Source organism: Zingiber officinale, chromosome 11A (genome assembly GCF_018446385.1).
Source record: "Zingiber officinale cultivar Zhangliang chromosome 11A, Zo_v1.1, whole genome shotgun sequence".
In the NCBI taxonomy this organism is placed as follows: domain Eukaryota; kingdom Viridiplantae; phylum Streptophyta; class Magnoliopsida; order Zingiberales; family Zingiberaceae; genus Zingiber; species Zingiber officinale.
The window spans coordinates 21,603,559-21,627,236 of NC_056006.1; the positions used below are offsets into that span (position 1 = coordinate 21,603,559).

General features: G+C 34.0%; 1 protein-coding gene across 4 annotated transcripts; it reads right to left on the reverse strand.

Moving 5' to 3' along the window:
* Positions 1–149: 149 nt before the first annotated feature.
* Positions 150–23,448, reverse strand: LOC122031055 (splicing factor U2af large subunit B-like). 4 transcript variants are annotated; one of them, XM_042590108.1, is made up of 18 exons: positions 23,262–23,448; positions 16,612–16,841; positions 16,004–16,108; positions 15,302–15,369; positions 14,676–14,746; positions 14,544–14,588; positions 14,408–14,467; positions 11,032–11,092; positions 4,201–4,313; positions 3,759–3,874; positions 3,452–3,556; positions 2,408–2,483; positions 2,238–2,326; positions 1,407–1,473; positions 1,222–1,323; positions 872–953; positions 676–743; positions 150–507 (listed from the first exon to the last, which is right to left on the reverse strand). In XM_042590108.1, exons 1-18 carry the CDS (start codon positions 23,349–23,351, stop codon positions 358–360), a joined length of 1,698 nt encoding a protein of 565 aa, XP_042446042.1. In that variant the 5' UTR covers positions 23,352–23,448; the 3' UTR covers positions 150–357. The 4 variants fall into 4 exon arrangements, with proteins under 4 accessions (XP_042446042.1, XP_042446040.1, XP_042446041.1 ...); XM_042590106.1 differs by having other exon boundaries at positions 14,676–14,755; XM_042590107.1 differs by having other exon boundaries at positions 3,452–3,553; positions 14,676–14,755; positions 23,262–23,447.
* Positions 23,449–23,678: the final 230 nt, after the last annotated feature.

Genomic DNA, 23,678 nt, shown 5'->3' on the forward strand with positions numbered 1-23,678 from the left:
AGACTAGAAAGGGCAAATTGGAAGAGAACAGTTTAGATATCCATAATTTAAGCATATCGAGTACAGCAAAGAGACAAACATAAGGGCATTCTACTAAGAAGCTAAAGCAAATAGATGATATAAGTTGCTAAAATGATATGACTGCTAGATATAGGACGGTCCATTTTTAATAAGATAGATCAGCATGGATATCATACTCATACACAAACTATGGACTGAGGCGCTCTTAGCTCCAACCAGGAAGAGTATTGTTCAATCGATGAGTGTGGGTAATGGATTTGATTGTATGTGAAAACCCATACAATGGCATTGTTAGTCAGGTAACCAAAAGGTAACAACACAATGAGGATATCCCGGTTAAACCACCACTATCGTGTCATAGTCCCCGGAAGAGAATTTTTCTTCAGGGTAATATGCAGCACAGACGACATTTTCCCCAAATCTTCTGCCATGGAGAGCAACCTTTGCTCGAGCTGAGTCTGCGATATTTGCATACTCCAAAAAGACCTGAAAGAAATGAGTATGGATATTACAAGGACAAAGGTTTCACTGCCGGCTTATTGGACACAATAACTACATGGGTTTTCCTCGTCAGAGTGCAGTTGCAACTTCTCGTGCTGATGAATAAAAAATGATTCACCCTAGCATGCCAAGTTATGAACTGCAAAATAATACCTTTCCTACTCCTGGAATCATTTCACCGGTTTGACTAGGACGTGGTATGACAAGATTTATCAGTGAACCTTCATAAAGGAAAAGTAAGCAAGTTCTGGGGTTAGAACTTTTTTTCAGAAGATAAGTAAAATAAATACAAAGCAAGAGCAATGCATTGACTGCATAGAAGAATTCGAAGCAGTGAACCTGAACTTACCAAACTTTTCGCTTTCTTCTCTCATATCCTCTACTATTTCTTTGTATTCTGCATCATCTCTCAGCTCATCAACAGAAACAACCTTCAAAATTAAATTCAATAGATCCGTGAATACAAAAAATATTAACACTGGCTACTAAAATGCAAGCTTCTAACCAAATTATTGTGTCCCCTATGCTCCTTAAATGTGCAGGCATCAGATTTTAATCAATCCAGCTTGGTCAGTTTAATGATTTTGTTTTCAAGTTGCCTCAATTATGGTTGTTTATACTAACTGATTATGATATCATCAACTGAGAAGAAGGCACAAGAGAAGCAACTGAAACAATGACATTTAAGGCAAAATCTACCTCAGTCAAACATATAACTTTGGTTGGAAGTTCCACAGCAGCATTCACAACTGAACCAGCCTCAGGAAAAGGTGAGATCCCTCCACTTTTAAAAGCAAGTTTCTTCATCCAACAGTTCAAACAAGGTAATGATTGTGCAATAATAGATTTAGTGTGCTAAATAAAAGTTAAATAATTAAGGTTACCTGCATTGCTATGTGTTCGTGTGCCTGTTGTAAAATTAATTCCTGCTCTGGCTTCATTTGCCCCATGCTGTGAATGTAAATAAACAAGATCTTCACGTAAGATATCATCCATCTAACATACATATATGCAAAAGACTGCTCTCCTCTTTTCTGGATTTTTTCAGGAAAAGTCCATGTGGACAGGCATGGTGAAGATGAAAGGCTCAACTCCTTCCTATCTCTTCACAAGTTTCATATACAGAGTAGTGAGAAACTGTGCTAGGACATGAGATTTGAGATCTTTTTTTTTCACTTTTAACTTCAGCTTTGATCCATTAGCTGACTACATGGATACTACTAGCTACCAGTCTGCATAAACATATTATATATTTGGAACGTGACTGAACTGGACTGAGGGTTAATACCACATTCGAGCTTTTAAAATTTAGATAGGAAACATAATTTCACTGAATTTTTGAGTTTGTGGAATTATTTAGACAGTAAACATAATTTCGCTGAATTTTTGAGTTCTTTGAACTATTTAGAAAACAGAACATAATTTCACTGATTTTTTTAATTCTTTGAATTACAAACAAGATATAATTTCACTTTTTTTTCTTGGGTTCTAAGAGACAAAAGGAAAAGATTCCTTGCAGTTTGGAAGCAATTATTTGATTGAGAATGGTATTGACTTGATAATAGCTTGCTTTTCTAAAGTGCATTATTAATTGTTAAAACCTGCGCCAAGCATAAGTTGGAATAATAAACAACGAAGCCATAGAACAAAAAGATTTGTACGTGGACAGTCAATAGATATTGATATTCCATAGGAACAGTATATAAAACACCTACCTAGCAGTGGCACGTCGTACAGTTAATGTCTTCTCCCCCATTTTAAGCCCATTTAGAGCAGCACAAGCAATGTCAGTCACTGATGGATCCTAAATACCAAAAACCATTCTGAGATGACATAGAAAGTATAAATTAGGAAATGTTCTTCACAATGTTTAATCTACTTTTACCTGGTATACACAAAATCCATAACCTTTTGAGTTTCCTGTGTCCCTATCCTTTACAAGATCTAAGCCACGCAGAGGCCTGTATAAATATCATGATAAGATTGTCATCAGCAAAAGTGGATATAGCAAAATCCTTTTCTTCTTAACATATTGTTTATTACAGAAACCATAGAAGATATGGAAGGACAATATAGAAGTGCAAACAAATAAGATTAATAATACTTCAATGGAAATTACAGTGGTAGGCAAAACGGTAGAAACATATCATTTCAGTAAATCACCGAAACTCGATACCACTCAACACTAAGTTCAAAATCTCAAATCATGTCATAGTTTCAGGATCATGCCAACACTCCAATGCATGGTGCTGATGCAGATTAGAAGGTCCTCATGTCTTGGCCATTTGCACTAATGGCTAGTAGCCACCCGTGATTTACCTCCTCCGTGTTGGCCTAGGGACAGGTTGGCGGGGGCGCTGGGGGCGAGCGAATCGCCTTTTGCCACATGATGCAGATTAGAAGGCGGAGGAAGGAGATGAAGTAAATGAAAGGAGACATTGTGCTGAGTGGTATCGAGTTTCGATAATTTGCCGAAATGGTATGTTTCAACTGTTTTGTGTGGCATGGTACACAGATAATGTCTCCTTCCTATGTTTCATCTCCTTCAACTCAAATCTATTACCGACATCATGCATCAAAACACACGATACCAAAACATATCGTTCCAGTCAAAGATCGAAACTTCGATACGATTCGAGATTTTGAACCTCGATTTAAGCTACTGAGCCAACAAGTGCAATGTTCAATTTGAGAATGGAATGACAATAATGAATAGCAAAGTTATTTTAACTATTTTCTTAGCCATTAACATCTAACAAGAGATGGCAAATACTAAACGGGCCTTGAGTGTTACATTGTGAAGCCACGGTTGATGCAAGACTAGCCATTTTCTTACCCATGCTCCTATGCTAAGAGAAAGACACAGGAGATGACTAGCAAATAATGCACAGGCAAGAAACTAAAAAAGCGAAAGAATTTAAATTCACACCCAAATGATTCCAGTAGCTCCCTTATTTGTGCATCTGCAAAATAGTAAGGAAGTCCGCCGACAAAGATGCGATCTGGTCCCTCTGATCCCATAATTGTGTTACTGCTGACAAAGTATAATGAGTTTCCATTAAGTTAGAGTTAAATCAGAAGCAAATGTATAGCATTCCATGTGGCACCATCAAGTTGTCTTGACAACTACTCTATGAGGGATATCATACTGTTGTAATTCTACTTCTCCAAATCTTGTGATTGAGAAAACAAACATGAAATTGTATTCCCAACTATAAGGAAAGCATAAAATGTACCTAGATGAAAGACCAACCGCAGCTAAGTTTAGATGAGGACTGGGTTGACTGGGTCCAAGTGCTGCAGCTAAGGAAGCATTGTAGTCGGTGGGCCTTCGAACTTTCACTGAAACTCCCTATCAAGTTATCAAGAAGTATCACACAAGATATTAAATGTGCTTTGCTTGCACATAGAGGGTAAAAAAAAGAAAAAAAAAATCCAAAGTCTTTCTCTCTTTCTCAAACAAAAAGCAGAATAAGATGGCACAGAAAATTCTGCCAAGAAAATATTTAAGTATTAAACCATAAGTACCACATCCAGAGCAAAAATAAATTTTCACAAGGCTTTCCATATGCACAGGCATGTCAAGAAGCAAGGCTTACAACAAGAATTGCACATAAGCATAGGTTAAGAAAATCAGGCTAGCATTAACAAATGGAAGATTTTATAACATCAATGTACCTCGAATATTATGCCATCCAATGACATTGCATTACTTGCTTCTTCAACTGATCTCATCTCAACAAAAGCAAATTTCTTTTCATGATTTATGTACACATTGACCACAGCATCACCTAAAATGAACAAATGCATATAAAAACTCATTTAACTAATTATACCAGATTTGATAGTCATACATGACATGTAAGTTGAACCAATTGTAACAGCGTGCAATAGAAAAGATCAAATGCATATAAAATCAAAGTTAAGGCTCACCCCTTCAAGGTATCATCGTCTCATTGACATTGTGTGACATATTTTCAATTAAGTTCCTCACATAACAGTCTCGTGGATAGGGAAGGAAGAAAGAAAGACCAAAAAGGACCATATATGTGTCAACCAGGCAAGCCACATATATATCAGCAGACAAGCTAAAACAAGGAATACGCTAACAGAACTTGAAACATTTCAAGGAATGATTAGCAGGACAGTGACAAACCTAAAATAAGCAGACAGACAAGTGAATCCATTTCTGTAAATTTTGAGTATTTTTTCAGGGACAATAAATATCTTTTGCGACTGGACTTGATTCTTCTATCAAAAAACACAAGTCATAAAAATAGAATATTTGCTAGCACACTTAGTGCACAACCATTAAGTCCAAATATATCCTTTGCCAAATTTTGTAGCTCAAAATATTTCAAGAATACCCAATTTCTGTCATTGTATTTTGAAACTTCAAAAAATCCAAAATACCTCATATCCCCTGCCATGTTTTGAAACTAAAATTTATGTAAATATCTGATGTGAAATTTTGTTATTTTTACATTCCACAAAAATCCAAGATTACAAAAACATTCTTTATTGATTTTATAAGGTCAAGAAAAGCACAGCTCTATTTGGTTGGACTAATTCCACCTAGTTTCAACTTTTTCATTTACCTGATAATTGAAAATAATTTCCAACATTGTGGGGTAAGTAAATTTTGTGAAAGGAGATCCTGCAATATGTTAATGTGAAAAGGTGGTACAGGAAAATTAGAGAACACTAAAAATAAAATAAAATAAAATCTCTGTTTCCAGAAAAGGAAAAAAAAAGAATTATAAACTTAAATATAAATTAAATAAAACTAATTTAAAAATATTGTATGATTCAGTAATTTTATAGTTATATTACTATAATTCTATAATAACAACCATATTTTATATGATTTCATTATGTTAAATCAACTCTCTTACATATATTATTTTAATATATTATTATTATTATTATTATTATTATTATTATTATTATGTTGTCAATTAAAAATAAACATAAATTTATAAGACTAAATTATCTATGGCATACTGCAAATCATGTTCACAGTATGATTTTTAAGTGCCCCTACATAGGTTCTCTATTCAGAGTGGGTGTTCTCGTGTTGGGTAGGTGAGTGGTATTTCAACATTAAGTTTAGTATCCTAGGTAAAGGTTTGTGGATCATTCGGTCTTTTTTAACCCAAGAATCAATGAAAATCGGGTATTGCAATTATAGTTTAAAATCCCGTACTCGATCATAGCTAGGAGTTGATTAAAACTATTAACATAAATTATTTAATTAAATTAAAACCTTCCCCAGCCCCACTGTTTCAGCCCGTGCAACGTGCCCAGACATGTCGCCGAGCCAATGCGAGGACTTTGAATGCGTCTTCGAGCCTGTGTGACGTCTTCAGACGCATCGTCGGGCTCGAGAAATGCCTCCGGACATGTTGTCGGGCCAGCGCGACGCATTCATCAGGCCTCGAAGCACGCCAGCTAGTATTGGGCAAAACGGAACGAGATTTTAATCCCTGATTGCAATCTCATTTTATCATTTCCTAGCATTAAAATGTCGAATTAATATTTTTACTATCCTCATGTATCTAGAATCAGTGTTTTGGGTATAATAATATAATTCATATTACATGAATTAAAATATATATATATATAATTCATTATGCTAGATTATTATAATAAAGTATTAAATAGTACTATTATCAAATTGTTACTATACTATTGTATTAACTTAATAGTACTATATCATGTAATATTACTATATAATTATTATAAGAAAATATATAATATTATCATATTACATTATGTTATTGCTAGTGTCGTGAATACCAAACATAATTTCAAAACTTCAGACTCTTGAAAAGAGAATCATTTTACATTCCATGTGAGTTAAATAGAAAAAATAAAAAGGGCACAAACCAACCAAGCTCTAGACTATTGTTATGATACGCTTCCTTTTGTATGTTTTAACCCTTTTCTATTTTAACTCAAAAAACCCAAAGAAACTACCTGCATCAAATTGGCTCTTCATTCTATTTTGTCAAGCTCCAAGTGTCAAAAGAACTATCCCTCAACATTTTTTAACCTATGGGGCCAAACCATAACAACTAATCATCTTACAGAACAATTGGATCCCTCAAGAATTTCAAACAAATGGTTGCATCCCTGTATAAGCTGCCCCATTAGATAAGACAATACCACTCCACAAACAACCCATAACTTTAATAGTCATCCACAAATTTAAACCATTACTAGACCTCATTGTGTACCCTATTGATAATTTCTTTATGAGGAAACTTCAATTTACCCCCCATAGTTTGCTGCCTTTACTGAAATGTCCGTCAAAGTTTCTGAATCATAGTTTAACCCCTATAATTTTGATATGCTGGCAAAATAGACCCACTCCATTAAACTCTAACCATCTGTTATCTTTTTGTTAACTCTAGGGTCGCAAGATAATTTATAATTCAGCTTGTGCCCTATAAATTCAAGATTTTTAATATTTTTGAAATCCCCAACCCATGTTACATTGTGTTATAGCCAAAAAAAAAATAGAAAAATTCATTGTCTAAAATTTTGGTCACAAGCTGATTTGCAAATTCAGCTTGTAACCATGTTATACCAGCATAGTTACCAAGTTCTAGGGCACAAACTGTAAAATACCGTAACCCAATAATAAGGTTAAATGGACAAAATACCTTAAGGGAATTTTTAGAAATTTTCTGAAAATTTTTCGAAGCTCGTATGACGAGTTTAAGGGGATCAATTGTTGGGCCAAGGGAAAGCCTATTTGGATATCCCAATTAAAGTAGGAGTTGATTAACTAGGTTAACATAAAGTTGGTTAATTAAAACCTAGGTTAAAAATATTTAACCCTAACTTTATATTCTTATTAGTGCCGAACCCCTTCCTTTGCCTCTCGATCTCCTCTCTGCGCCGAACTCCCCTTCTCCCCCTTCCGCGATGCCGAGCCACCAACGTCGTCTCCTCCTCTCCTCGGCGTGGAGCACCAATCTCCTCGTTTCCTCTTCTCCAGTGCGTACAAAACTACCGGCCAAGTTTCTTCCCTCCCGATTCTTCTTCCCCGACTCTCTCTCGGCCCCCTCGCGTCAAGCAACACCGCGATCGCCCTGTTTCCTCGCCGGTTCTTAGCTTCTCCCTTCGGAATCGCCGGTGTGGATCTAACCTAGGAGCTTCAAGGGTGAGCAATCCTCCTCATTTCGGATTCCCACAAGTTTCAACGCCAAGCCCTCTTGGCTACCAGGCGGCCGATTCTCTTCTTCCTTCCCCCTCTCAGTCGTGCCCTAGTTTCCTGGTGCCACCCCTCTTCAGCACCGTCGGCCATAGAGCTCTGACGCCGACAGTTGCGAGCTTGATCGCCGACGCCGAGCTATTTTGGCCCTCTACCCTAACTTGGTTTCACCGGTTCTTCTTTTTCCTCTCGGTTCCCTCAGGCCATTGAATTAAATCTGGTATTAGATTTGGGCAGTTGATGCATTAGTAGTGTTGATTGATTGGCAGTGACCTAATTTGGTTATGGCTACCACGGCGTCACCACAACATTGGTAGCTTGTTGCTGGCTCTGCCGATCTAGGACACTTGCTAGTTGCTGAAGAGGAAGAGGTGAGGGTATTAGCATTGAGAAATTTACAGATTTTAGGAATGCTTAGGGTTAAGGTTGGATTAGCTCAAGTTTAGGTGGTGAATTATTTTACCGAGACCTAAACATATATTGGGGGTTAAGCAATGATCATAATTGATTGAAGTTGCCCTATATAGGTTTTGGGATTTTATTTAGCTATTTGCTATATTTGTAATTAGCTAAATACATTTATGTAATCGCAAGACGTTAATTCGAGACAAGCACCCCGACGTAGGCCTTCTGAATACGATCTTCTATTGAGACGGGTACTTCTGACTTATCTCTTGATATAGTCATGTTAGATATGCATAATAGTTTATTTCTAGTGGTAATAATTATGTTTGCATCTACTTTGATATGCCACTATATGGTTCTGTCGTCTGCCTATATTCCTATCTGTTATGCATTCCTACTTATATTTTCTTTGATTGCCACCATGTGTATCCCTGTTCATAGAAATAGTGACTTACATTATCTGCTGTGTAGTAGTCTTGTTGTTCGTCATATCTGATTTGTGTACTTAGGTTTTTGATACCTAGACCATCGTATGATTTATTTCCTTTTTGTGCATTTTATATGGAGGTGTATACTGTTAGTATCTACATGTTTAGTGTCATGCACCATCTTGCATGATTGCAAGCTAGCGATGGTCTCCAATTACATGATCTGCACACACAACCACTCATGGGTTAGTGGTACATCAGACAGGGTGTGTACAGTTTGCTCTGTCAGGGCTCCGTTGGTCCGCTCATAGGTAGCGATGACGGCAGCGTGTAGCGGGCAGGGAACCCTCCCCTTGACTATGATACAGGGAGATGAGAGCATTGAGCTCCCCCACTCTGTTTGGGGTAGGAGAATAGGTGTACTCCGACAGCATCATGTCCACTCGGTCACTCAGGAGCAGTGATCGCAGAGTGAGATGGCTAACTGGTGTCAGGGTGACATGTCATTTTTTGCACCATATGCATAGATTGTATTTATTGTTTGTGATTGCTACATTTTGAATGTTGCATTTGTTTGGGTTCCATATGTTTGACATGCATACAGGTGACATTTTGTATCTGGTATAACGACCCTTTACATTCAGATAGGAGGTCCTGAGTACAGTTTTCTATAGCCCTTTTCAGTTGCATTTCCTTTTATTGTTCAGAAAACTGTACCGCATGATTATTGCTATTAGTTATAACTTATTATGCATATCTATCTAGTATCCGCTGAGTTGTTGAACTCACCCCGTTGCTTTATATTTTAATTTCAGGTTGATGCCGTTAGGAGGTTCAAATTGCTAGTCCCCTTGCTACAAGAACTTTCGATTTGGTCTTTTGGTTTTCTATTTATTTGCTTAAAAAATAGGATCTAGACTTGTATTGGTTTGTACTTTGGATTTTAAGTGTTTTGTCTTACAGCATTGTACTGGTTGGATTTTTTGTTGCTTGGTGGATTTGTATTTGTTATGTTTTGCTACGCACCTGCCGATCGGCAGAAGAGGTAAATTTAGATGTTTTTTTTCTTTATTTTGTATTGTGGCGACAGTCGAAGGCTGTTTTGATATAAACTACATGGTTTGTTTAGTATTTTTATTGTTATTGTTCTGACCGTGTTGGCCGAGGTTAGTGTGGCCCGGAGGGCTTGTAGTAATGTCTCAGATTGTCACCGGTACAGGGGAGATACTGCCGAAATTTCTTCTGGCAGGGACTCCCCGGGGCGTGACACAAACTATTTTAAACATATGTTTGTGTCCTATCAATTCAAAATGTCTAACATTTTTGGAATCACAAATTCTTGTTATGGCTTGTAAAATCTAAAAAAAAATGGTCGCAAGCATATTTCCAGTTAGGCTACTTAATAATTCATCTTATTGGAATCACATCAGAAACAACATCTTATAAAGTAAGGTAAGCCTGCATACAATAGACCCTTCTCCAGGACCCCGTATTGACGGGAGCTTCGTGCACCGGAATGCCCTTTATCTTATTGGAATCACAAATTCATGTTACGATTTATTAAAGCTACAACTCCAAAAAAAAAAGGTCGCAGTTTCTCAAAATTTAACTGCAAGTTTGGTCTTAAATCAACTTGCACCCAAAACATGGCACTGTGCGGGAGCATAATGACCACAGGTTGATTTATAAATCAGCTTATGACCAAATTTTGAGAGATTGAAAGTTTTTGGGGTTTATAGCTTAAATACAAGACATTTTTTACTCTAAAATATTAGAAATCCTGAATTTTCAGGGTGCAAACTGATTTTTCCAAATAGTTTCTGCTATAGAATCTAGCATTATATTGGCAGCCTAGTACAGAATGACCGCAACTTGATTTGCAGTTAAAATTTGAAGCGTAATAAACTTCTCTAGATTCCTGGCTTTAACACAACTTGTATCATGAGTCTGTGACTCCAAAAATGTTTAAACTCGTGAACTTATAATATTAGCAGACACCATTTAAAGTTTTCTATGCTTTATGATTTTTCATATTCCAGTTCTCAAACAGTCTTCCAATTGATGGTCCTACAATTTTCATGGCAATTAAGTGGAATTTTTGTTACATTAAAAGCTCAAGAATCTGGTTTATATGAAATATGTCCTATTTGCTAGGATGCAGAAGAAAAGGTCATGCAATTGATTTTTTGTATCTCAAGGCACTAATCCTAAAAGTAGCTTCTGGCTTACCAAGTTACTTAAACAAATGGTAAGAATTGTAGGGAACCTATCTTAAAATAATGTGTAAAGAATCATTTTCCTTTGTTCTTTCTCATTCTGAAAAGTCAAAGTCCAATATGTTCTAATATTCTTCCATCGGCAGGTGCAGCAACACAATAATTTGTGATAGTTAGAACAAACAGCAAATGTCAAAAGGAAATAAAACAAAGAGAATTAAAAAGAAGAAAATTTCACCTGGCCCTGCAGAATTTCCTCCTATAGCAGACATTATGTGGCTAAAAAATGTAGCAATTGTCTGTTTGCAGTAGCAAATATAATAAAAATTAGCGTGTGTATAGTAGACTAAGTATAATTGGAATTACTATGTTAAGCAATGCAGTGGGAGAAAAGATCAGGAGTAGCATGAAAAAAGTAGCATCCAACTAACGAATATAGAGAGAAAGGAAATAAAGCACTGCATATAGAGCAATTTCTGGTAGCATTGAAGCATGCAGTGAACATGAACCCAACTCTACATGCTACAAAAAATTTTAACAATAAAAATTCGCCTAACATAACATGATAAACCGAAAACTGGTGTACAAGAAGTTTTTCCCTTTGCAGATACAATTTTCAAAATTAATAATAAAGTATATCCTATGGAGTAAAATCTTAGGATTGATTATGCCTTTTTACCCAAGAAGTGCTGTTTTGAGACATTTGTGGAATAAACAAATAAGAAGTTTGAAAACAGAAGACATTGAAAGAGAAATATTTTTGTTGCAAGTTGAAATGACATTTTGAATCAGAATAAACCAAACTGTACTCATGATGTAGCACGAATTCAAACAAAACTGACACAAAAAAAATAAAATATTATTGAGCTAGATGATGATAAGCATGGGAGGATTAAGGGCTCCTTTTAAAGACTCTGACCCAAATAAAATTGAAAACAAACTAAAATATACAAGGAAGGAACAATTAGGTATAGGACTTATTTGGAATAAATCTACTATTCCCTGACAACATAATTACCAAATCAATATCTACTTTAATTAACTAGTTGTCCTCAATAAAAATTAAATTCCTACTTTGCATTAATTCAGCAAAACCATATATTACAAAATTGTCTAAATCAATAACAAAGAGAGAAATGACCCCAAGCACAGACAAACCAAGAAATCAAGTGTTATGAAAGTTCCTCTAGACAAACCAAAGTTATTGCGCAAACAATTGCATCACCAGAAATAGAGGTGTAACAAGTTGCATCATTGGATGTTGGACATTACAAAGATTTCTAGACAGCATAGAGCTTTAGGTGTTAAATCATATAATATTAATTAGTCCATAGAACAAATATCTGTCTTATAACATTTTCACAAATAAAAAATTTTGCTATTTTATACTTGTCAAAAAAAAAAAACTTTGTAACTCATTTGAACAGATTATGAAAATTTTGATTATCCTAACGCTTCCCAAAAGTTAAAAAGGATATACAAATGAAATCTTCGAACGTTAATAAAGAGTTAAAAGGACCAACGTTTAAAATTTCGAACCGTGCTGAAGTTCCGATTTATGACCGAAATGATACGATTTTGGTATTGTATCGTGTCAGGTCGATATGATTTTGGTACTTTTTTAAATATAAAATATACTAATTAAAAAATATTTCTATTAATATTTGATTGCTATAAATGCTTAGAATATTTGAAATGTTCAATGTTGAGTTCAAATTTTGAAGTTATCTCATGAGATATTTGATGTTTATTGAATCTTTTGCAACAACTATTAAATGTATAAATTTAAAATCTATATTGTTATTATTATTGCATATAATTAAATAGTCTTAATTACAATTTTATTGCATAGACATGAAGTCCAAGAAGATTGATCATCAATTTTAAGTTTATTGTAAAGACATCAAGTCCAAGATCTTGCATTTACAATGGTAATAAAGATTAATCTTCAGTTTTAAGTTTTATTATAGAGGCATCAAGTTCAAGTCCTTGCATTATAATGGTCATGAACATGGATCTTCGATTTTGATATCTTTAGATATATTTTAATGATTTTAAGGATTGATTATGTTATATTTATTTGAAAACATTAAAGTACTCATGAATTAATATAATTTTTGTATTTTAAGAATATGTAAAAGTGTTGGCTAACTTTTATATTATGTAGAAAAAAGGATAAAGGGGATCACTGATATATTGAGTGTGTGTATGTATATATTTAAAATAATTCTTAGATGATGACTTTAATTCTCGATCTCTATTGACATCACAAAAGTTAGAACATACAAAATCTTTTAAATATCATATTTATCTTATTTAAATTTTTTATATTCTAAATAATTTTTAAATAAAATAATTAATTAAGTTAAATTAAACTAATATTTTAAAAATTAGGATTGAGTAAAAGTTAATTTAGGATTCAATAGTCTAGACATGATGATTAGAATCAAGTAAATGTAAACTGAATTGAATTTATTTTTATTAATTTAAAGTTAAACTAAATTTATGAAAAACAGCTCGATGCACGAAGTTCGCGTCAATGCGAGGTCCTGAGGAAAGGTCGAACCACATTAAGTCTATTGTATCCATCCTTACGCTACATATAAATTTAGTTTAATCTTAAACTAAATTTCTATGTAGAATAATTTAGTTCAACTTGTAGTAGTATTTAAGAATTATATTATATTTAATTTTTTTTATCTTTTCTAGTCTCCTCTATCCTTAATATTTTTTTTCCCTTAACTTTTGAGTTTACCCATGTGAAAGGTGCAAGAGAGAGAAATTAACTGAGAAAACGAACCAGCATTCTTAAGAAATTTTTTTCCCATGTGTTTTAAGGAGGAAAGGTATAAAAAAATAAATTAATAGAGGAGAAATGAAGCTAAAAAAATAAAAAAGAAATGAAATTAATAATTTAAAAAAAAATGGAAAAACAAAATTAGCAAAGGCCTCTGTGGGGCTTTGTGTGGTCGCGGGGCCTCGCAGGGTCATGGGGCCTCACACGGTCGTGGGGCCTCACAAGGCCTTCGCGGGGCCTCACAAGAGCCCTCATATCTCTACTCGGGCTTGTGTCGATGTCGGTGTCGGTGTGGTGATGACCGACGAGCAGAACAATAAATTCCCCCTGTGCTACCGATATGACACTATATTTTAAATGTTGAAAAGGACTAATCAGTTTATAGGACACGATGAGAACTTGTGTGCCTCTTTTGATTATTTTGTGCAAATTGGATATTGCTATAAGTGATGACAAGACTAATCTAATCTATGGTTAGTCAATATAAAGAGAATAATACTTGGTTCACATCTAGGATGGATATAGGGACGAATAGTAAATCTTATTAAAAATAATATTTAACTGTCACCCAATTTTATAATTGAATATAGACTACCATTTCTAAGTTTAACTCTCAAACTGTTGTTTCTTATTGGCCCTAGAGAAATGCCCATGTATCATTGATCCTTATAAAATTTGAAATATCCAAGAAGATAATTTCAAGCTTAAATTATTTTAACAGAATTCAAATTATCATTGAAATCTAGAAGTGGCATTATGTCTTGTCTGAGACAACTAGCCAAATAGGCGATAAGTATATGGATAAATAGGATAGAACCTGCTCATTTGCCATAGGGGGAAGACCTCCAACATATATGCGTCGTGCATGCCTTGTTGCCTAACAGAACAATCACTTCAAAATCCACATTCCCAATAAGAAAATCAAAACTCAGAAGAAATGGTTTACAAGATACCTGTTGGGCCACTGCTTGTGCCGGCATTAGTCCAAGTGACCCAAACTATGCAATGCAATTCAGGATACTAGTAAGAAGGTTACAATTACTGCAGCAAAGTAAGGGAACTGCAGCAAACAAACTTTAAAATACCTGGGATGCTGTAATAGGCAACATTGTCGGTAAAGTTCCACTCATTAGTTGAGGAACAACAGGCAGTGATCCTATATTCCCTAAGAATAAAGAGTACAGCCTCAAAAACAGAGATATGTAATGCTTCTAAGTTTTGGTGGAACTAGTTCACTCCTTCAAAGAATGGTATTCATACACGACATAATTTGCATGATAAAAAATTTAAAAAGACAAGATAACCAATGCTGCTGCTGAAGATATATCTGTAGAGTCTACCAAAAGCCAAGAATTCTTCCTGGTTGAAGGTGAAGATCCAGCAGATTAGTTTGTTGGTTCTGCAACACATTTTGTTCCCGATACATATCGATCCCTTGAACATAAAGTCTACTGAAGACACGCCTTTTGGTAGCATCTTGGGATATGTGGAGCAATATTGCCTTCTTATACGAAAATACAGTGACATTGACACACAGACAACAGCCAACAACAGAATAATGATCCTCAGTTTCCATATGAAACCATAAATAAAATAATAAAATAGCCTAGATATTTGTCATGAGTAGGTATTTCAAAATGCACTGGTAAACAAAATAGCACTAGCCTAAATAGCTCAAACCAAAAATTAGTAGCAAAGACTACAGACAGACCTGTAGCAGTAGGTTCAGGCAGACCAGAAGCAATAGGAGGAGCCATGTCAAAACCACTTGTGCGCTTACTGCAGAAGCAAAAAAGGATGGTAGACTTGCCACATTGTATACAACTCACACAAGTCAAAAAGCTTATACTATGAGTGAATGTGCACTTCAAGGGTCTTAACAAAGACAAATTTATCTTGCCTAACATGCTACTTGTTGTGCCTAGAACTGCCACCTTCTAATCATGTAAAAATTCTTGATAGAGTTTCTGAAAATGTAGTCAATTTAAAGTCTTGCTTTTGAATGATAGCCCTGGTACATCAATGAGAGTTTTATTTCTTTTATTCTAGAATTTCATTAATATCTTATTTATACCTAATCATAGAGCAAATACAAAAGTGAAACATTGAAGTTGTTTCAGGCTATTGTCCATACTCCATAAAACAGCAAGAAGAAAAGATTGCATGGCAGAAGTTTAAATAATAAACTATTGATTTAAGGAAAATTTAATGTTTGCATCATAAATTCCTCCTTTTACGCTGAAGGATCTCTCTGGTGTGTGTACTGACAAAATAGAAAGAGTATTCTTACAGTTGCATATGACATCCCAGAAAATTAAATTCCTAGTAAAAAAGATAAATCGAAGTAGAATGTTTACAAGCACAGAAACAAGAGAAAAGTAATATGTTATGAAGGAAAATGATACAAAACTACCTTTTAGGTGGAGATGGTGATTTGGTTCGTTTGTCGTATCTATCCTTCGAACGCGATCGTGACCTATATTTGTATTGTCTATCTTTTTCATGATCATATTTTTGGCTGCCAATGAAACAAATAAGTTCTAACATAATATTTGCAGATAAGTAATATAATAATAAAGGTTTTACATCATTACATTCCTAGTATGTTTTTTAACTAAAAAAAAAAAACTGCATGTTTTTTCCCAAACATAGACTACAAGTTACTGAATGTATATAAATGCCAGTTAATACCATAAACATACACAGGAGTTGAACATTTTTTATTATTCCAAAACTACTGTCGCAAGGAAAGATGGTATATGGTCATAATGAGTATCAGTTACCCACTTATCCATAATCACACTTGAGAAAATTTGTTACATGATTCTCTACACAAATTAGTTTTATGAGCTTGGCTACAAGAAAGTAACATAGTTTTTCTTAAAAAATAAGGACATATATAACAGGTTGAATCAAGTGGACCAATGCCAATAAGGACAGTAAATAGAAAAATTAACTTCACAAGAAAGTTGGTAGATAACAAAAGTACAAGAATAACTATAGCAACATAATCACACATACCGATTATTGCCACGGCCATAGAAGTAGTCCCGTTCATCAAGGTTGCTCTTTTCTCTTTCATTGTTGGTACTTCTATGTCTACGATAGTCTCTATGGCGGTCAGAATGTCTTTCTTTCTCTTGAGCATGCTCTCTCTCTATTTTCAAACTCTGATCTCTTTCCTTATCTTGGTTCCGTTCTCTTTTCTTATCGCGCCCCCCATTACTTTCCTTATCTTGATAGAAATTGTGCTAAAATTGAAGATGAACCTTTATGCTATGAAATAAAATAATTGGCATACAATCATTGGTATATTTAACATACATGCATAAACATTGATGTCAAAATGAAACTGTGTTTATAATGGATGGTCCCACTAAACCTATTAAAGGTATATCATTGAATGTCTTTTTTTTCTTAAAAAAAGATCTGTCTCATCATTTTTTTTTCCGAACAATGCGCCTAAGAATAATTATTTTATAGATCAAAGTTCAGGATTTATCCTTGTGTAAATAAATTGCAATATTGATAAACACTATTTGGTTTCCACACTACCCTTTTTTGGATTTTACCACCTCAACACATAGTTTCACAGTAGATGAGAAAATATTGATAAATAACTTCCTCTCAAAATCCAGATTGAAGTAAAAGCAGATCTGCATATGTAGATTTTTGAAACACTTTATCTTATACCTCCAAGTAATAAAACCCTCTTACCAATTTTAAATAAAATCTCCAGCCAGTTGGCGAATCTGTCAGCACAAATTTACATAACAGGAAATTTAACTCTAGCAAGGTTTGAAATCTCAATCCGTGCTGAGATTTCGGTCCTAGACCGGAATGATTTATCGTATAGTGCCGTGTCGATATAATTTTGGTTTTTTTTATTTATATATAGTAATTATTAAATAAATACATTTATATAATTACATTTATTGTGTATAATTTAAAAATAAATTGTATATTGATTTTATATAACTTCTCGATTAGTGAACAACTTAATATTGTTAGAAAAAATAATTAAATATAGTTTTATTTAAAGAAAATTGATCAATAACTCGAATTAAAATTAATAGATCATAATTATATAAATTAACTATTTATTCATTTAATTAATTATTAATTTAAATAATATATATTTAAAATAGTTAAGATAGGAGATAGCAAGTTGCTGGAACTCAGAGCTTTAAATATTTAAGATCATTTTCGAAAAATGATAGGAGGGATTGACAGAGATATCTTACATAGAATACAAGCAGAATGGTTAAAATGAAGAAGAGCATTGGATATTTTATGTGATCGTAAAGTACCGCTAAAACTTTAAAAAAAAAAATCTACAAAACCACAATTAAACATGTTATGTTATATAGAGTTGAATGTTGACTCGAGCACATGAACAGAAGATAAAAATTGCAGAGATAAGGATGTTAAGATGAATGTGTGAACATACGAGGATGGACAGAATAACAAATGAGATCATTAAAGAGAAAGTTGGAGTTGCATCTATTGAGGAAAAACTCCGAGAGACATGTTTAAGATGGTACGAGTATCTACTTAGACGACGAATAAATGTTTTAATTAAGCGATGTGAAACTATAACAAACACGCACATCAAACAAAAAAGAGAAAGACCAAAAAAGACTTAGTTAGTAACAATAAAACAAACTCAAATTTATTTAAGTATAGGTGATGATATAATAAAAGATAAAACTCAATGGCATAAAAGGATCCATATAGCCGACCATACCTAGTGAGATAAGACTTAGTTATTGTTGTATATTTAAAATAATAAAAAAAATCAGAATATCAATTAAACATTAAAACAATAAAAAAAATACCCAAAAAAATATCAGAATATAAGTATGATTTATTAGAATTTTTTTAAAATTTTTTAAATAAAATGTAAAACACTAAAAAAGAATTTTTCATAATATCAATTAATAAAATTTATTTTTTTAAATTTTAAATATATTTTTAAATATTTTATTAGAATAATTTAATTAGGGTTTATAAAAACTTATTTGAAATGTTGGGAATTGTTTGAATTAATTAAATTGTAACAAGAAGGAATATGCATCGCGCGCAACACATGTATTGAAGGCATCGCGGTACGCTTCCGACGGTGCTGAAGACATCAGGCGATCGACCTATTATTCGCAATTCCTTCTATCACATGACGCACGACGAAATCGTCGTGAGTACTGTGTCCGTTTCACTCATGTGGCGGAATGGTAAAAACCGTCCGTGCCGCCCGGTATGGAACGATATTTCAATCCTCGAATTCTAGATAACCTTTTCAACTATTAATCGTCAACAATCCACCCGTGACGAACCAATCATAGTCGGTCCCAAGCCCGGGTAAAGGAGGGTTGCGTTAGGTTGCAGTCAGCATTAAAACTATGGCAAATACGATTCATTAAATTATTATGCTAATGTTAGGTTGTTCCCTGGAAGGAACGCTTTACAAGGTCCGTCTGTAACGTCTTGACAAGGACCGCTACATCTCCAGAACTGGGTGTAGTGCTAAATATGCAAGAGTTCGCGTTGCAGGGTTCGACTATAACGTATCGACAAAGACCACTATATTTTCATGAGAACTTGGGTGTAGTGTTAAATAGGCAAGAGTTCTCACACCATAAGTTGGTTAAGAACAAATATGATAGGAAACTAATAACCTAAGATTTGGAACATGGAACATGGGAAGCTTTACTGGTAAATCAATGGAGATAAGTAGATACGATGATTATGAGAATAATTAGTATTTTGTGTGTACAAGTGATAAAATGGGTAAACGAGAAGACAAAACTGATAGAGAACTCGGGTTTTAAGTAAAGCAAGAAATGGAGTGGGTATTGTTGTATATAGTTTGTGCATAGAGTTCGTGTATATAGTTCATTAAAGGATAAAGTTGTAGCAGTAGTTAGAAAAAGAGATAGAATTATAGCCCTAAGATAATAGTGACGAAAGGAACTATGAACATAATTAGCGTATATGTACCGCAAGTTGGATTAGATGAAGCTACCAAATCAAGGTTTTGGGACGACTTAAATGAAATATTATAAAACATTCTGCCAAATGAAATAATTTTAATAGGTGATCTAAATGGACATGTCGGAGTGAAAAATGAGGAATATGGGAGGGTGCATGGAGGTTATGGGTGTAGAACGAGAAATGAGGAAGGAAAAACGATATTAGATTTGCGATAGTATATAACCTTATATTAGTTAATACGTTTTTTAATAAAAGAGAAGAACATTTAGTCACATTTAAAGTGGGAATAATAAATCGCATATTTACTTTCTTATGGCTAGGAAGAAGGATAGAAAAATTTATAAAGATTACAAGGTCGTCCCAGGAGAAAGCTCAACTACCCAACATAGGTTAGTAGTGTTGGATATACGCCTAAAGCATAACATCAATAGAAAGAAAATATATACAACTCCTAGAATTAAGTGGTGGAAGTTAAAGGATGGGAAGCAAAATATATTTAAGGAGAAGATAGGAGCACAAGCATTAGGTAAAATATACAGTCATTCTAATACGACATAGGATAAGATGATATCAAAGTTGAAAATAATATCTAAGAGTGTACTCGGTGAGTCAAAGGGACATGCACCACTAAATAAGAAATCTTGGTGCTAAAATGGGAAAGTACAAGAGAAAGTGAAAGAAAAATGAATAGCTTATAAGGAATTATATATTTGTAAGAACGAGAAAAACCTAAAAAATATACAATAGCCAAGAAAAAAGCTAAAAGAGTAGTGAATGAAGCAAAGAATGAAACTTTTAAAAGATTATATCAAAAATTGGATACAAAAGAAGGGAAAAGAGACATTTATAGAATAGCTAAAGTGAGAGAAAGGAGAATAAGAGATCTTATTCAAATAAAATATATTATAGATGAATATAATAGAGTACTAGTAAATGATGGAAAAATAAAACAACTGTGGAAGAGATATTTTCATCAACTTTTTAATAAAGGTTTAGGTGACCAACTTAACTTAAGTAATTTAAGTAGGTCAAATGAGTATAGAAATTTAAATTTTTATCATAGAATTCAAACTTTAGAACAAACTTTAAATGGGATGCACAATGGAAAATCCGTTGAACCAAATGATATTCCGATAGAGGTATAGAATTGCCTAGGGAAACATGGTATTGAATGACTTATAAAATTATTTAACATGATATTAAAAATGAAAAAAATACTTAATCAATGAGGATAAATACTCTAATTCCCTTATATAAGAATAAAGGAGGCATACAAAATTATGCAAACTATAAAGGTATTAAAGTCATACCATGAAACTTTAGAAAAAAATATTAAGGAGACTACAGTGATCGAAAATTTATATGGGTTCATGCTTGGACGGTCAACAATAGAAGTTATACATCGTCTTAGACAATTAATTGAAAAATATTTGGAGTAAAAACAAGATCTACACACGGTATTCATTGACTTAGAAAAAGCTTATGATAGGATCCCAAGAGAAATTATATGGAGAATTCTAGAAAAGATATGTGTTAGTGTAACATATATTGAACTAATGAAGGATATAAACGAGGATGTAACGACTAGAGTAAAGACTACAGGCGGAGTAACTAAAGCATTTTTAATAAAGATAGGTTACGTCAAGATCTCCTCTAAGTCCCTATTTTTTTATACTAATTATAGACGGGCTCACTGCACATATTCAAGACACAGTACCGTAGTACATGTTGTTTGTAGATGATATTATTTTGGTAGATGAAACACGTGAAGGAATAAATGTCAAACTAAGATCTCGGCGGGAAAGACTAGAGGGAAAGGTTTTAGGCTTAGTAGAATAAAGACAGAATATATGAAATTTAAGTTTAGCAATATTAGATATAATGAGAGAATTGTTAAAATAGGAGATGACGAATTGCCCGGAACTGAGAGTTTTAGATATTTATGATCATTTTTACAAAATAAAGGGATTGAGAGAGATGTCTAACATAGAATATAAGCAGGATGGTTGAAATGGAAGAGACCATCGGGTGTTTTTTGTATCCGTAAAGTAACTCTAAAACTTAAAAGGAAAATTCTACAAAACCGCAGTTAGACCTGCTATGATATATGTAGCTGAATATTGGGTTATGATTCGAGCACATGAGTAGAAGATGAGAGTTGCAAAAATGAGGATGTAAGGTGGATGTGTGGACACACGAGAATGAACAGAATAAGAAATGAGAGCATTAGAGAGAAAGTCAAAATTGCATCTATTGAGGAAAAACTCTGAGAGACATTTAAGATGGGCGACCAATAACTACTTCAGGCGATGTGAAACTATGACAAACATGCATATCAAACGAGGAAAAGGTTAACTAAAAAAGACTTGTTAGCAATAATAAAATAAGTTAAAATTTATTTAAATATAGATGATGATATAGTTTGAGATAGAGCTTAATGGCGTAAAAGGATTCATACTGCCAACCCTACCTAGTAGGATAAAGCTTGGTTGTTGTTGTATTAATCCTCAGCAAATCTAGCCAATCCAACCGCCAAAAACTATATTAGACTCAAGTGTTATTCATCTCCTCAATTTCCAGAATAGTATGTGTAAAATGTATTTGGACACTGAAATAAATAGGTAAGATATTCCCATAGCTGTGTAATGTATATTTTATGTAAAGCAAGATGACTGAGCAATGAAAATTCATCTAAGCATGACAATCTTATGAATGAAAATGAAACAGAGGTTTCAGAAGCTTCAAGAAATGATCATGATCTATTAATGACCACGAAAAAAATCCTGATAAATCACAATTTTTTAATGAAAAGGCAGATCTCAAGAAAAGAAGTATTATAAAGGTGTCAATGAGCATATTGTGTCCAGAGGTTTTGTGACATTTCATACTAAGCAATCTAAGGCCATGTTTCTTAAGAGGGTGCAAGTTCGGGCAGAAACAAGGTAGTGAAGAGATTTCTTCAACTGCTACTTTCCCAGGCTCTTTTCCTCCATTTCCTTTGATGGAAACAAAGGGAGGGAAGAAGTGGTACAGGATTTTTTTTCCCAATTTGACCTAAATCTGATTCCATCTTAACTGGACAGAGAAGACTTTGTCCAAGTGCATTAGAACTCAAATCCAATTGCAAAAAGATCATAATTAATTTTTTATCAAATTACGTTTTTACCAAACAAAATTTCCAGACTTCAATGTTCCTTCCTCTTTCCTTCTCTCAAAGAAAACAGTTGGAAGGAAAACTCTATTTTTTTTCCTTACCTACTAGGAAACCAAAATCAAGAACTATTTATGTATCCTTTTCTTATGAATTTTTTCACTATTCTCTTTCTTTTCCTAGTCATCTCCTTCCATTAGAGAAAACAAGGCCTAAGTGATAATTGTTCGTAACTAATCAGATAAATAACTAAGTTGACTAAATACATAAGTCGCACATAAAGATGAAGCAGAAAATCCTAAATGTGCAATTCAATGAATCCTCCAATAATTTCCAACGTAAAATTATATCCTTCGGAATAAATGAATGCATGCTCTAACCTATTCGGATAAACCAACACCTTATAATCCTTCGTTCATCCAGCACCTACTTCCTCCAGTCGAAAGCAAGTTTGTTTAGAAAGTCATAAGATGATTGAGCAGCGAAGAGACAACGATCAAACGAGGAGATGAAGGGAGAAGCAGTCAACCTTGCGATGGGATTCTCTCTCCTCGAAGTTGATCCGATCGCGTCCGCCTCCTCCGGATTTGCCGTCGCGGCGGCGACCGGAGACCGACATCGCTTCCCTTTCGAACGGAGACAGCCCTAACCTCGACAGGAACGCAGCGAAACCCGACGCACGAAACCGAGCGGAGAAAATGTTGAGAACTTTCGCTTTTACGAAATGACACCCAGTCGTTTAAAATCTTCAGTTTACTCTCTAAACTTTGATTTTCTGATCGAAATACCCTTCCTACCATGATACATTTAGCTGTGTTGGGTTAGGATCATGTAATCAAGATTGAATTTGGAATCTAATTAGATTATATGTTATTGGACTTATAATTCAGATTATAAAATTTTATTATTTTTTAATTTAAATTACATTATATTAGTGATATAGGAT

What these genes read in the sequence shown, in the direction of transcription:
- LOC122031055 (XM_042590106.1), bottom strand. Translation starts at nt 23,351, where the DNA reads ATGTCGGTCTCCGGTCGCCGCCGCGACGGCAAATCCGGAGGAGGCGGA. An exon ending in CACAAGCAGTGGCCCAACAG is followed by an intron (nt 14,468 to 14,543) that starts GTATCTTGTAAA and finishes TTGTTCTGTTAG; the next exon opens with GCAACAAGGCATGCACGACG. An exon ending in ATGGATTTTGTGTATACCAG is followed by an intron (nt 2,327 to 2,407) that starts GTAAAAGTAGAT and finishes TTTGGTATTTAG; the next exon opens with GATCCATCAGTGACTGACAT.